This window comes from Anomaloglossus baeobatrachus, chromosome 12 (genome assembly GCF_048569485.1).
Source record: "Anomaloglossus baeobatrachus isolate aAnoBae1 chromosome 12, aAnoBae1.hap1, whole genome shotgun sequence".
Taxonomy (NCBI): Eukaryota; Metazoa; Chordata; class Amphibia; order Anura; family Aromobatidae; genus Anomaloglossus; species Anomaloglossus baeobatrachus.
In genome coordinates, this window is record NC_134364.1 from 94883082 (window position 1) to 94899156 (window position 16075).

Below are 16075 nucleotides of genomic sequence, written 5' to 3' on the forward strand. Positions count from 1 at the left end.
CCATACCCGGCAGTCTCTCAGAGGTCCCACGACCAGGGGACCCCTGGCCCTGGAGGATCGCCACCGGTTGCAGTAGTGGCGGGCCTCGGCGTTCATTTTCCCGCAGGCCCATCCTCCAATTAGCCTCTCCGGAGAATGTGGAACAGGAAAGGTTGTTCCAAGGGGCTATTTACAAGGCCCAAAAGTTTATGGGTGGCCTGCAGGTTCTCAGCCGTGTCTCTAAGTTAAACGGGGCAGTAACAGGTGGTCAAAACAAAGTCCCAACGGGCAGTATGGTCCCAACTAGAGATGAGCGAACCGGTCCCGGTTCGGCTCGAGGTCGGTTCGCCGAACGGAGGTCCCGTTCGAGTTCGGCTCGTCGAACGTTCGACGAACCGAACTCGAACTGCATAGGAAACAATGGCAGGCAATCACAAACACAGAAAAACACCTAGAAAACACCCTCAAAGGTGTCCAAAAGGTGACAAACAACTCACAACACAACACAAACACATGGGAAAGTGACAAGGACAAATTCTCATGTGAAAACAAAACAGCGTTACGAGGAAAAAGAGGATGAGACACAGATATAGGCATGGCATGCTCTTCTAAAATCATGTAAAACACCGCAAGGTGACTCCAAGCGGAGTCTCCGTTTTTTTGCAAAAATTGTGCCCCACACACACCCACCCATTCAGTGGCAGCACTTGTGCCCTAGTTGTACACTTCACAGCTAGATTTGCATCAAGCACATTCCAAAATACGCCATTCTTATCCGTCCCCAGGATGACACCAGGGTAGGTAGCAAAGTCTTTCCTGATCCTAGCTCTGTTCATCTTGGCTTCTTTTAAAAACACATCAAGCAAGGGTTACTCCAAGCGGAGCCTCCCTTTTTTCCAAAAATTGTGCCCCACACACCCACCCATTCAGTGGCAGCACTTGTGCCCTAGTTGTACACTTCACAGCTAGATTTGCATCAAGCACATTCAAAAATACGCTATTCTTAACCGTCCCCAGGATGACACCGGGGTAGGTAGCAAAGTCTTTGCTGAACCATGACTTGTTCATCTTGGCTTCTTTTAAAAACAATGTAAGCAAGGGTTACTCCAAGCGAAGTCTCCCTTTTTTCCAAAAATTGTGCCCCACACACACCCACCCATTCAGTGGCAGCACTTGTGCCCTAGTTGTACACTTCACAGCTAGATTTGCATCAAGCACATTCAAAAATACGCTATTCTTAACCGTCCCCAGGATGACACCGGGGTAGGTAGCAAAGTCTTTGCTGAACCATGACTTGTTCATCTTGGCTTCTTTTAAAAACAATGTAAGCAAGGGTTACTCCAAGCGAAGTCTCCCTTTTTTCCAAAAATTGTGCCCCACACACACCCACCCATTCAGTGGCAGCACTTGTGCCCTAGTTGTACACTTCACAGCTAGATTTGCATCAAGCACATTCAAAAATACGCTATTCTTAACCGTCCCCAGGATGACACCGGGGTAGGTAGCAAAGTCTTTGCTGAACCATGACTTGTTCATCTTGGCTTCTTTTAAAAACAATGTAAGCAAGGGTTACTCCAAGCGAAGTCTCCCTTTTTTCCAAAAATTGTGCCCCACACACACCCACCCCTTCAGTGGCAGCACTTGTGCCCCAGTTGTACACTTCACAGCTAGATTTGCATCAAGCACATTCAAAAATACGCCATTCTTATCCGTCCCCAGGATGACACCGGGGTAGGTAGCAAAGTCTTTCCTGATCCCAGCTCTGTTCATCTTGGCTTCTTTTAAAAACAATGTAAGCAAGGGTTACTCCAAGCGAAGTCTCCCTTTTTTCCAAAAATTGTGCCCCACACACACCCACCCATTCAGTGGCAGCACTTGTGCCCTAGTTGTACACTTCACAGCTAGATTTGCATCAAGCACATTCCAAAATACGCCATTCTTATCCGTCCCCAGGATGACACCAGGGTAGGTAGCAAAGTCTTTCCTGATCCCAGCTCTGTTCATCTTGGCTTCTTTTAAAAACACATCAAGCAAGGGTTACTCCAAGTGGAGCCTCCCTTTTTTCCAAAAATTGTGCCCCACACACCCACCCATTCAGTGGCAGCACTTGTGCCCTAGTTCTACACTTCACAGCTAGATTTACATCAAGCACATTCAAAAATACGCTATTCTTAACCGTCCCCAGGATGACACCGGGGTAGGTAGCAAAGTCTTTGCTGAACCATGACTTGTTCATCTTGGCTTCTTTTAAAAACAATGTAAGCAAGGGTTAATCCAAGCGAAGTCTCCCTTTTTTCCAAAAATTGTGCCCCACACACCCACCCATTCAGTGGCAGCACTTGTGCCCTAGTTGTACACTTCACAGCTAGATTTGCATCAAGCACATTCAAAAATACGCTATTCTTAACCGTCCCCAGGATGACACCGGGGTAGGTAGCAAAGTCTTTGCTGAACCATGACTTGTTCATCTTGGCTTCTTTTAAAAACAATGTAAGCAAGGGTTACTCCAAGCGAAGTCTCCCTTTTTTCCAAAAATTGTGCCCCACACACACCCACCCATTCAGTGGCAGCACTTGTGCCCTAGTTGTACACTTCACAGCTAGACTTGCATCAAGCACATTCAAAAATACGCTATTCTTAACCGTCCCCAGGATGACACCGGGGTAGGTAGCAAAGTCTTTGCTGAACCATGACTTGTTCATCTTGGCTTCTTTTAAAAACAATGTAAGCAAGGGTTACTCCAAGCGAAGTCTCCCTTTTTTCCAAAAATTGTGCCCCACACACACCCACCCCTTCAGTGGCAGCACTTGTGCCCCAGTTGTACACTTCACAGCTAGATTTGCATCAAGCACATTCAAAAATACGCCATTCTTATCCGTCCCCAGGATGACACCGGGGTAGGTAGCAAAGTCTTTCCTGATCCCAGCTCTGTTCATCTTGGCTTCTTTTAAAAACAATGTAAGCAAGGGTTACTCCAAGCGAAGTCTCCCTTTTTTCCAAAAATTGTGCCCCACACACACCCACCCATTCAGTGGCAGCACTTGTGCCCTAGTTGTACACTTCACAGCTAGATTTGCATCAAGCACATTCCAAAATACGCCATTCTTATCCGTCCCCAGGATGACACCAGGGTAGGTAGCAAAGTCTTTCCTGATCCCAGCTCTGTTCATCTTGGCTTCTTTTAAAAACACATCAAGCAAGGGTTACTCCAAGTGGAGCCTCCCTTTTTTCCAAAAATTGTGCCCCACACACCCACCCATTCAGTGGCAGCACTTGTGCCCTAGTTCTACACTTCACAGCTAGATTTGCATCAAGCACATTCAAAAATACGCTATTCTTAACCGTCCCCAGGATGACACCGGGGTAGGTAGCAAAGTCTTTGCTGAACCATGACTTGTTCATCTTGGCTCCTTTTAAAAACAATGTAAGCAAGGGTTACTCCAAGCGGAGTCTCCCTTTTTTTCCAAAAATTGGGCCCCACACACACCCACCCATTCAGTGGCAGCACTTGTGCCCTAGTTGTACACTTCACAGCTAAATTTGCATCAAGCACATTCCAAATCCACAAGCATTTACTCTCCCCAGGATGACACAGGGGTAGTAAATTCCTTCTGGATCCATGTCTTGTTCATTTTGATGAACGTCAGTCTGTCCACATTGTCACTGGACAGACGCGTGCGCTTATCTGTCAGCACACACCCAGCAGCACTGAAGACACGTTCAGAGACAACGCTGGCAGTTGGACACGACAAAATCTCCAAGGCGTAACTGGATAGCTCTGGCCATTTTTCTAGATTTGAAGCCCAAAAGGAGCAAGGCTCCATTTGCAAAGTCATGGCATCGATGTTCATTTGTAGATACTCCTGTATCATCCTCTCCAGCCGTTGACTATGTGTCAGACTTGTTGTCTCTGGTGGCCTTGCAAAGGAGGGTCTAAAAAAATTATGAAAAGATTCCATAAAATTGCTGTTACCAGCACCAGATACGGTCCTACTGGTACGTGTAGACTGTTGAAGATGACGAGACCGTCCCATGTTTGTCAAGTTACAACTGGGAGATTCACTCCCTGCACCTGCACGGTTGTTTGGTGGAAAAGCGGATCTAAGATCGAGTAACCGCTTCTGCTGATACTCCTGCATACGTGCGTCCCTTTCTATGGCTGGAATTATGTCACAAAATTTGGACTTGTACCGGGGATCTAATAGTGTGGCAAGCCAGTAGTCATCATCACTTCTAATTTTGACAATACGAGGGTCATGTTGGAGGTAGTGCAACAAGAAGGCACTCATGTGTCTTGCGCAGCCATGCGGACCAAGTCCACGCTGTGTTTGTGGCATAGAGGTGCTAACCGTTCTTTCTTACTCTGACATCTCCCCCCAACCTCTTTCAACTGAAATTTGACCAAGGTCTCCCTCATCTGCTGAGTCTTCCATATCCATGGATAGTTCGTCCTCCATTTCTTCATGTCCTCCTGCACCTTCCTCAACATCTCGCCTGCTACCATGCGCCCTTGTTGATCCCTGTCCCCCATGCTCCCATGCCTGGCGCCTTGGTGAACGTCTGGACCTTGGTGATGTTGTTGTGTCTTGCGCTAATGAATCCTCCTGTAGTTCATCCCCTTCCTGTTCTCCCACCCCCTGACTCCGAATAGTGTTTAGCGTGTGCTCCAGCATGTAAATGACTGGAATCGTCATGCTGATAATGGCATTGTCAGCGCTAAACATATTCGTCGCCATGTCGAAACTGTGCAGAAGGGTGCATAGGTCCTTGATCTGAGACCACTCCATCAGGGTGATCTGCCCCACCTCTGCATCTCGTTGGCCCAGGCTATACGTCATGACGTATTGCACCAGGGCACGGCGGTGCTGCCACAGTCGCTGTAACATGTGGAGAGTTGAATTCCAGCGTGTCGCCACATCGCATTTCAGGCGATGAACCGGCAGGCCGAAAGACTTCTGGAGCGATGCAAGTCGCTCAGCTGCGGCGCTTGAACGGCGGAAGTGAGCAGACCGTTTTCGTGCTCTGTTCAGAAGGCCATCTAGGCCGGGATAGTGTGTTAAAAATTGCTGCACGACAAGGTTCAACACGTGAGCCATACAAGGTACGTGTGTCACCTTGCCCAGGCGAAGGGCCGCACTCAGGTTTGCAGCATTGTCGCACACGGCCTTACCAGGCTGCAGGTTGAGTGGAGACAACCATTTATTAAACTCGGACCGCAGAGCTGACCACAACTCCTCAGCTGTGTGACTCTTATTCCCAAGACATGTCAAGCTAAAGACCGCCTGATGCCGTTGCGCTCTGCTGCCAGCATAGTAATGATGGGTGCGTGATTCCTTCTGCGCAGTGAGAACGCTGGTGGCCTGACCAGGCAGGCTTGGGGCGGAGGTGGAGGACCCAGATGAGGTGGAGGATGCAGAAGCAGTGGCGGAACTTGGACAGACAGAGGATTGACACACAAGTCGTGGGGACGGCAAGACTTGTGCAGCAGACCCTTCACCATCTATTACCATAGTTACCCAGTGCCCAGTGAGCGACATGTAACGTCCCTGTCCATGCTTACTGGTCCAAGTATCGGTGGTGAAATGCACCCGTTCACACACAGAGTTTCTCAAGGAAGCGGTGATGTTGTGTGCGACATGCTGGTGTAGTGCGGGCACACCTTTCTTAGAGAAGTAGTGGCGACTAGGCATCTGGTACTGGGGCATAGCGACAGACATAAGGTCTCTAAAATCCTGTGTGTCCACTAGGCGGAAAGGCAGCATTTCGGTAGCCAACAGCTTACAGAGGGATAGAGTCAACCTCTTAGCTTTGCCATGGGTCGCAGGAAATGGCCTTTTATTTGTCCACATCTGAGGGACAGAGATCTGGCTGCTGTGTGTAGACGGTGTGGAGTAGGGTGTCCCTGGAAAAATGCAGGTTTGTGAGGAAAGTGCAGGCGGAGACATGATGTTGCCTTCATCCAAAGTTGGTGCTATCGATGTCTGAGAGAGCTGTACACACTCACTTGTTTCCCCTTCCAAAACAACTGACGACCTACCAAGCAAACTGCCTGTTGCGGTTACAGTGGTGGAAGTTGTGGGTGGAAAAACAGGTGTGACAGCTGTCCCCACAGTCCTAGAAGATGACGAGCGCGCGGATGCACTGGAAGGGGCAGGCGGTGGATGGTTCGCTCCGCTAGGCCGCATTGCAGCACGGTGAGCTTCCCACCGGGCCATATGATATTTATTCATGTGACGATTCATGGAAGAAGTTGTCAAACTGCTGAGGTTTTGACCTCTACTAAGAGAACCATGACAAATTTTACAGATCACATAATTTGGGCGATCTTTTTCTATGTCAAAAAAGGACCAGGCTAGGCAAGGCTTAGAGGACATGCGACCTGTTGATCCACCCCGAATAATGCTCAGAGGCAGAGTGGTGGCTGAGCATGCAGTTGTAGACGTGCTACCAGTACTCCGACTCTGTCCAGGAAGGCGCAAGGTAACTTCGTCATCAGTTGCATCCTCCTCCACCACCTCTGTTGACCTCCTCGAGTGCCTGACTGTGGGTTGACAGTAGGTGGGATCTAGAACTTCATCATCAATTGTTGTGTTTGCACTCCCCTCCCCCTCAGACCGAGCCTCTTCTTGCCCTGACCGAATATTTAAGTTGTCATCCCAATCGGGTATCTGAGTCTCATCTTCATCAGTATGTTCCTCATTGTCTATAACCACAGGTGTTACAGTTTGTGATAAAGGGTCAACATTATGCTCCGAAACTTGGTCCTCACGGCCTGAATCAGAGTCACAAAGGTTCTGGGCATCACTGCAGACCATTTCCTGTTCTGTACTCACTGTAGCTTGGGAGCAGACCTCTGATTCCCAGGCTATAGTGTGACTGAACAGCTCTGCAGACTCAGCCATCTCAGTTCCACCATACTGTGCAGGGCTGATGGAGACTTCAGAGCTGGGAGAAAGCAAGTTTGATTGGGATGACAACTCAGAGGACTGGTGTTTTTTGGATGCGGTACTTGAAGTGGCTGAGAGGGCACTTGTTGGACCACTTGAGATCCATTCAAGCATTTTCCTTTTTTGGCCATCATCTACCTTTTTTCCTGTTGTTCGTGTCCGTAAAAAAGGGAGCACATCGGATTGTCCACGGTAAGTAGTAGACATCTTACTTTTGCTCGTAGATGGTCTATCTTCAGCAGATGATAATGGAGCTTTGCCACCTTCCCCACGGACAAAACCTTTTTTGCCTTTTCCACCACGCCTCTTCCCCTTTCCACCAGCATCTGTCATTTTGCCACTCATGTTGATTGCGACAAGATTGTGGACTGATAATGTGGTAGTAAAAATTGAGAGGTGGTGTAGATTGCAGTGGTGGTCTAGCTTTATTAAGAGCTGAATAATAAAGAATAAATATCCCTGACAATGCAACTACGGCCCTTAAACTGGCAGCAAAAATTGCTAGTATAATGGCTTAGTTATAATGAGTTGGAGTGTGCAATGCAGGCAGAGGTGCTGCAAATGTCTTTGCACTAGTGGGACTATAGCAAAGTCCAATAGCCACGTTTAGGATGCCACTAGGTACACTGAGTGTTTGCTAGTATAATGGCTTAGTTATCATGAGTTGGAGTGTGCAATGCAGGCAGAGGTGCTGCAAATGTCTTTGCACTAGTGGGACTATAGCAAAGTCCAATAGCCATGTTTAGGATGCCACTAGGTACACTGAGTGTTTGCTAGTATAATGGCTTAGTTATCATGAGTTGGAGTGTGCAATGCAGGCAGAGGTGCTGCAAATGTCTTTGCACTAGTGGGACTATAGCAAAGTCCAATAGCCACGTTTAGGATGCCACTAGGTACACTGAGTGTTTGCTAGTATAATGGCTTAGTTATAATGAGTTGGAGTGTGCAATGCAGGCAGAGGTGCTGCAAATGTCTTTGCACTAGTGGGACTATAGCAAAGTCCAATAGCCATGTTTAGGATGCCACTAGGTACACTGAGTGTTTGCTAGTATAATGGCTTAGTTATAATGAGTTGGAGTGTGTAGAGGACAGGAGGGTACAGTGCCAGGATTGTGGGGCTCTGGGTAGAGGAAAGGAAGCCTGCCTTTCTATTCCCTCCTAATAGGGAAATGCAGGGAGGAAATCCCTGACCTTTGCTACACAGACGCTGTCGCTGTTTTCAGGACCTGTCACCTATGGCTCTGACCCTACCGGTTTGAGCCCTTAAAAGGACTGCTAGAAAGTGCTCTCCCTAAGCTGTCCAGCGCTGTGTATGGAGCGCATACAGCTGTATCAGCGATAGGACTCAGGACGGAGCTGCGACAGTGATGTCTGACACCAAAGACGCAGAAGAGATAATGGCGTCCTGGAGGAAAATGTCCGGTTTTATAATGCAGGGACATGTGACATGGACATCCTATCACACATGCCGTTGCTTCTCTGACTAAAAGTCCACTTAGCTGTGTGCGTGTCTGGGATTGGCTGACATGCTGGCCCGCCCCACTACACGCGCGCTCTTAGGGAAGGAAGACAAGGAAAAAAAAAAAAAATGGCGATCGCCATTATAGAAACAGCAGTGATCTGAATGCGCTGTTCCCGCACACTATACACTGAAATGTCATAATAGTGTGATTCACAGAGTGACTTACACTATTACAGCGGAAACCAAGCTAGGAATTAGCTGTTTTTTTGCTGCTAGAACCGTTCTCGAACGTTTCTAGAACTATCGAGCTTTTGCAAAAAGCTCGAGTTCTAGTTCGATCTAGAACAGGCCCCAAAATCACTCGAGCCTAGAACTGGAGAACCGCGAACCGCGCTCAACTCTAGTCCCAACGGACACTGTTCAGCTTGGTAGCCGGGATCCGCTACCCTTTACTCATCACCATACTCTTCTTCCACCGTGACTTTGGAACTGTATGGTGGGGGAGGGGACTGGGAGCGCCCTGAGCCTTCTTGGCGTGCTCTTCTCTGGACGCTGAGGGCAAACCAGCCCCTTTCCTCGCAATGACGGGTATAGGTGACCAGCTCACCGGGTATTAGGTCACGGTCCGGGTGACCCATGGGCAGGTGCGGGTACACATCCCGACGGGATACGAAGACTTCGGCCTTCAGGCCGGGCTCGTATACAAATCCCCATCCTCTGTTGGGGTCGAACCGCCGGACTTGGCCCTCGTACCTCGGGCCCCGCACCTGGTAGGTGGCGCTCCTCAAGTTCTCTTTTTCCCGGATGGTACGGGCTAGGATCTCCGCTCTCCGCTTCTCCCGGGCCTCGATCTCCCGGCCCAGCTGGTTTGGCCGCCGTTCCCAATACGGAGCGTCCGTCTGCTCCCTCTGCACAAGGGTTGGGCCCTGCCGGAGTTCCCCCATACCGGCGACGACCGGTACCTTTAGAGCTGGGGAACCCTGCAGTGACGTGGCCTGGGGTGCTGCCCTGCAGCAGCAACCCTGCGACGCCTCAGCCGAGGCCTGGGATTTGGGGGCAACTGGCCTCACCTGCTGGGCCTTCTTCCGGGTAGCGCCCACCTCCTTCTTGGCCGGGCGGACTGCCGGGGCCTTAGGCGGCTGGGGTGCGGTCACTTCCGGGACCGGCGGGATCACATCGGGTGCGGGCCTTCTCTGGGAACTGTCCTTCCACGGGAGCAGTAGTGGTGCGGGCCGAGTGTACAGCCGACCGCATGCTGCCTCCACAGGCGGATCCCCATGGGCGTCTGGAACGGGCTCCGCCACCGGTGACGGGGGTGGGGAACCGGGCGGAGAGGTAGCGGCAACCGCTACGGGCAGCCAGGGAGGCAGTATGGAGGGCAGGGGCAGACCGGGTTCCTCCGCCACAGCGGCCAGTCCCTCCAGGACATAGAGGCGTGGGTCGCATACCCTTTCCTCCAAAACTGCCGCCACTTCACGTGCCCGCACGACGGCGGCTATCCCTTCCATCTCGGCCGCTCATTGCTTCATGAGGAAGTGAGGAAGCACACCTGTGCTTGGAGACGGCAGCACATAAGGGTCGTCCGGGCTTCCACACACGCCGCTGTTTTGGGCGCGGGCTCTGGGAATTCAGGCTTTGCGGACGGGGCGGGCATGACGCACTCTCGGGATCCAGGAACCAGGCGAGTGGCAGAGTCCTGGAGTCCCTGCCCTTTATCCACTTTGTCACATGGAACAGGGTCTTCACCCGCCCCCTTGGTCTTTTCGGGGCACTCCACTCGCTTTCTGCAGCCGGCTCTTCTCTGGGGGCGGGGCTTCACTCTCCCGCTCTTTTCTTGGAGAAGACGGCATTGGCAGGAAACTTCGCGCCCAAAGATGGCGGCTTCTGCAATTGTTCAACGGGACTCCGCTGACTGTAGCTTCAAGGTGCACTTCCACCGGTAAGTGGATAGTTTCGATCCTGTTCGTGACGCCAGAAGATCCGATGTGTACCGCCCCGCGCTCGGCTGCAACCGAGCCACTCGGATCCGGGCTCGTGTGTCGGTGGCTCGAGCGTCTCCGGTCTGGGGGTCACGTCGCTCTGCAAGGGGGCTGGCGCTTTGAATGGGGTTTTTAGATTAAAGTTTGTGACGCCACCCACGGGTTGTGGTGAATGGATTGACACCACCGCTACCGTTGACTAGGCTCCCGGGGACGGTGTTACACAGCTTGGTGTTTAACCCTCCGTCGGTAGGGGGGTGATTTGTCCCGGGGGAGGTGCCGAGGCGAGGGGATGGGTGCGTGCTGGCGTGTCGGTGCGGTGCAGCGCGGTGCGCTGCCCGAGGGCATTGCTGTACTCACTATTACAGACACACTGGAGTCTCTGGTAAACCAAACAAGATGGTGGACGGTGCCAGTAGCCGGCTGCACTTCTCCCCTTTTCAGGTTGGTGGTCTTCGCCTTTATCCTGCACCTCACTTGTAATAAGAATTTGACTCCTATGCCTGAGCAACAGTAGTCCGCTCCCCAGCTTTGTATGTACCAGTAGAGCCCGCTTGCCCGCAGACGCTGGCCCGTGGGATCTCGATGCCTGGGTGTTGGCTTTCTATCCCTCTGGTTGGGCTGTTGTCTTCCTTCGGGTCTTGGGTGGGGAAAGGACCTAGAATCCACACCCCAATCAGTGAATTCGACTCGGTCCAGTGGCTTCTGGGCCTCGTACGGGGTCTGAGTACCCCTAAACTGGTGCTCCGGTTTCCAAGCGGTTCCCCAGTTCGGTACCGGCGAGCCACTACCCTGCCCCGGTCCCTTACGGTTCCACCTGCTGTAATCCCAGCTCCTTGCAGGTGGCCACCACCGTCTGCCTCCTAGCCAAAGTGCCCGGGGTCCTACCCAGGACACTGGACAGACTTTACTCCTCACACTTTCCACTCCTAACCGCTCTCCCCCTCTCCTCAAACTCATCTGCTCTGGTTTTTCCTGCCTCTTGGTCTGTGAACTCCTAGGTGGGCGTGGCCAACTGCCTGGCTCCGCCCCCCTGGTGTGGACATCAAACCCAGAGGGAGGTGACTAGGTTTTGTAGGTTGGCTGCTGTCACCTTATTAGGGGGGTTGGTGTTGTGCAAGGGCCTGTCTGTGACTACCTGGCTAGTCCAGGGCGTCACATATGTACCTGTGTGGGGACGTGTTGGTAGGACAAGGAGGAGAGAATCCTGCATCTGGAAGATAGATGCAGTCTCCTGTGACAACCTGATTTTGTCAGGGCGTCCTATTACCACTGCCGCTTTAATGGAGCGGCCAGAGATGAACAGTCCAATAGTGGTCTGCCACAACTTGAGGGCCACTACTTTGTGATTGCCCCCCAGGCTAAATTGTGCCAGCCAGCCCCTGGTTAGGAGAACCAGTTTGAATGAGTCAGTTTGAGTCAGAGAGAGAGTTTTTCAGTCAGAGCGAGTGACAGTTGGAGAGTTGATAGGGGTCCAGCGAGAAGGAAGGAGAGACTGTAGTTCAAGGTGAAGACCCTGGGGTCCTGCTTGACCCAGGTGACACTGAGTGAAGGGGTCCAGAGTGCCACGGATGTGCAAGAGGCCTCCGTGGGCTTGTTTCACCAAGAATATTGGGGTGGAGGAATCTGGCCGCATTAACGGGGACGGTCCCCAGGTGAAAGGAAGAAATACATTTCTTTTAGCAATCCGACAGCCCGGGTGCAAGGGAGGCTTCAAAAGGACCACGGTGAACCACCCTTCAGTCAGGGCTCGGTTACGGAGGCGCAGGAAAGTCAGCGCTAGAGAGACGGCCAAGAGAGACACATTGAGGGATGCACCGGTACTGACCCCAGTTCTGGATCGGCGGAGGCCCACAACAGTGAATCCTGGCATGCCACAGGGAAACCGGTTACCTGCAGTTTTTGGAACAGACTGTGAGTAAACATCTTGACTGCAACGCCTAGTTTCGTCTGCTTCTTCCTGCGCCGCATCCACTTCCATCATAGACTTTCCTAATGGTCGCTCCGAGGTCCCGCTCCACCTGTGGGGAGCAAGATCATCTCAGCTGCGCCATCACCAACTGCCCCGGGGAACCCGCAGCGCAATGGCTGCCCGCTGCCCACATAGCCGAAAAAAACACAGGTGGTGTCACAAACTTCATCTTATTTTATTTATTATATTATTGAGACACCACCGGACCCCCGCCACTGCTGATGTCCCCGGACTAGTCCGGCCCAGTTCCGAGTGCCCCCGGCCCTGGGGCGGGTGTGTCAGGTATAATGTGACGAGGCCCTAGCCTATCAGGTCGTCACAGGGTATTGTGCAATCTGCCCTTCTGTGCAATATCCACCTCCTCCTTGGTTACGGGTCCCTAACAATTGGTGTTGCCAAAACTAGCTAATCAAAATCCTAGGAACATTCTGCACCCCACCCACCAGACACACCAGTGGACGGCCTGAGTGGAATAGGGTCACCCACTGGGGAAGTTGGTTAAGGGGAGGTCAGGAGTGTCAGGAGTCAGTCAGAGAAAGGGAGAGTGTAGAGTTGGAGGTGAAAGTGAGGAGGTCAGGAGCTGGGTTCCTTGGAACTACTAGGTAGCAGACGTTGGTCAGGGCCTGGTAGGAGCTGGACCCCCGGTCACAGGGGATCGTGACAAGGGGCACGGCGTTGTCGTGGAGGACAGCCAGCGGCCTTGTACCATCACCGGGCTGGGACCAGGGCACGACGGGGTACGTGGACATTAGGTCAGGGAGTAGCTTCAGACAACCTGACAATTCGCCCGACGAGAACGGAGCCTTCAAGATCTGCTCTCCACCCGCTCCAATAAAAGGGGTACTAGCGCAACGAGAGGCATAGGACTTTCCACAAATACAGTCCAAGAAAATCCCAAGCGTGAACCCTGAGAGCAAGCTCCCTCAGTTAGCCATACTGGGGAGCGGGACCCGACTACTTTCAGGCTACATGGACCAACCAGAAAGAAACAAGGTGCCAAGGGAAAGGTCACAGATCAACAGGCAACACCAGCAGAGGCGGGACCCAAACGTGCTTCCCCTCAGCGGTAGCGGTGTCTATAACTTTGGTTTACTAAAGTTGTCGGTGTCAGCGTTATTGGACTGAGTGAGTACGCAAGTGACCCTTATCTCCCCAATGACATCTCCCTGTCACCATCACCGAGTCATGTGGCATCCCCCCTACCCATGGAGGGCTTAAACACCTGGCTGCCAACTCCATCGCCACCGGGTAATCCCAACCGCAGCGGTGGTACTCCACCTTACCACACACCACGGGTGAAATCACGAACTCTCAATATCCCATACTCCCTGTAAATACCCCCCTTCATTCGAGTGGCTGCGAGACCCCCGGGTCCGGACGCCCCTCGAGCCACCGCGGATCCGGATCCGAGCAGCTCGGCTGCTGACACGGGGGCGGTACATATGACATAAGCACAGGTTGTTTTAGTCACAAAGTAAAATGATTGTATAATAGAATTAGCATAAATAACAGGGGAGGGGATAACTATGAATTCCACCCCAGCTATCAGCTGATCGGCAGCTGCTGTCACTCAAAAAGCTGCTGATTTTACAAACTTTACTTGCTTGTGTTTCAAAACCTAAACATCCTAACTGACAACTAAATATATGTATAGAATCAGCCTGATAGTGCCAGTATAGCACTGGCTTTAGGTTATATAGTAAAATCCTGGTTATTAGTGCACTTTAATCTACATTATAAACTTAGGGGTACTTTGCACACTACGACATCGCAGCTGCGATGTCGGTGGGGTCAAATTGAAAGTGACGCACATCCGGCATCGCATGCGACATCGTAGTGTGTAAAGCCTAGATGATACGATTAATGAGCGCAAAAGCGTCGTAATCGTATCATCGGTGCAGCATCGGCGTAATCCATAATTACGCTGACGCGACGGTCCGATGTTGTTCCTCGCTCCTGCGGCAGCACACATCGCTGTGTGTGAAGTCGCAGGAGCGAGGAACATCTCCTACCGGGGTCACCGCGGCTTCCGTAGAATATGCGGAAGGAAGGAGGTGGGCGGGATGTTTACATCCCACTCATCTCCGCCCCTCTGCTCCGATTGGCCGCCTGTCGTGTGACGTTGCAGCGACACCGCACAACCCGCCCCCTTAACAAGGAGGTGGATCGCCGGCCAGAGCGACGGTCGCAGGGCAGGTGAGTGCATGTGAAGCTGGCGTAGCGATAATTTTCGCTACGCCAGCTATCACAAGATATCGTACCTGCAACGGGGGCGGGGACTATCGCGTGCGACATCACAGCATCGGCTTGCGATGTCGCAACGTGCAAAGCCCGCCTTAGAGGCAAAAAATTATCTACACATTATGATTATCCAATGTACACTACATGTAATTTCTCAACTGCTCGATGTAGACAACCGACTCTTCTACCCATATTTGTTGCTCTCCATTCATCACGATGGACATGTTCTGTAAAAATTTGTGTCCACATGGTGTTGCAGAGCTTCAGTCGATATGCTATTGTCTGGCCCCACTCTGAGTGTTTCTGTTACTTATATGATGCACGGTAACACAAGTTCTTCCATCTATATTTTTTTCACTATTATACAGTCATTGTGCTGCAGTAATCACAGGAGTATGAAATGCCATGAAGTGAGGACATTACTTAGGGGGTCTGTATTTCTAGAACACAGATGGTCAATGGACACATCATAGAGCTGCCGGCGGTCCAGGCACCCCGCACATGAGGTGCAACTTTTAGTACTGATGTTTATGGATTTTACTAAAAGTCGGAGACATTTTGTCTCCAATCTACAGATTTTATACTAACACCCTGTGGATGTGTCACCAACGTCTCATCTTCTCATTCTTACAGTTTGAGTAGTAATAATCTACCGCACACGGCCTGCATCCAGTTGGCATCTATAATAAGAAATAACCGGTCCCTGAAGATACTTGTCCTGTCTATTAACCGTCTGTATGGTACTCACTTCAGATATTTGATGGAGGCTCTGTCCAGTCCAGACTGCAAAATAGAGGAATTACAGTAAGTATGAGACGTGTACATGTACAGGACAGAGACGTGCAGGAATAAGAGACATGTACAGGACAGAGACGTGCAGGAATAAGAGACATGTACAGGACAGAGACGTGCAGGAATAAGAGACGTGTACAGGACAGAGACGTGCAGGAATAAGAGACGTGTACAGGACAGAGACGTGCAGGAATAAGAGACGTGTACAGGATGCAGACGTGCAGGAATAAGAGACGTGTACAGGGCAGAGACGTGCAGGAATAAGAGATATGTACAGGACATAGACGTGCAGGAATAAGAGACGTGATCAGGATAGAGACGTGCAGGAATAAGAGACGTGATCAGGATAGAGACGTGCAGGAATAAGAGACATGTACAGGACAGAGACGTGCAGGAATAAGGGATGTGTACAGGACAGAGACGTGCAGGAATAAGGGATGTGTACAGGACAGAGACGTGCAGGAATAAGAGACGTGTACAGGACAGAGACGTGCAGGAATAAGAGATGTGTACAGGATGGAGACGTGCAGGAATAAGAGACATGTACAGGACAGAGACGTGCAGGAATAAGAGACATGTACAGGACAGAGACGTGCAGGAATAAGAGACATGTACAGGATGGAGACATGCAGGAATAAGAGACGTGTACAGGACAGAGACGTGCAGGAATAAGAGATATGTACAGGACATAGACGTGCAGGAA

At 51.2% G+C, this 16075-nt stretch overlaps 1 protein-coding gene across 1 annotated transcript in view; it reads left to right on the forward strand.

Moving 5' to 3' along the window:
• The window catches only part of LOC142257602 (NACHT, LRR and PYD domains-containing protein 6-like), a 105674-nt gene that overhangs the window by 38946 nt on the left and 50653 nt on the right, over nt 1–16075 (forward strand). The window contains 1 exon segment of the mRNA XM_075329739.1: nt 15214–15384. Coding sequence (XP_075185854.1) covers nt 15214–15384 — 171 coding nt within the window.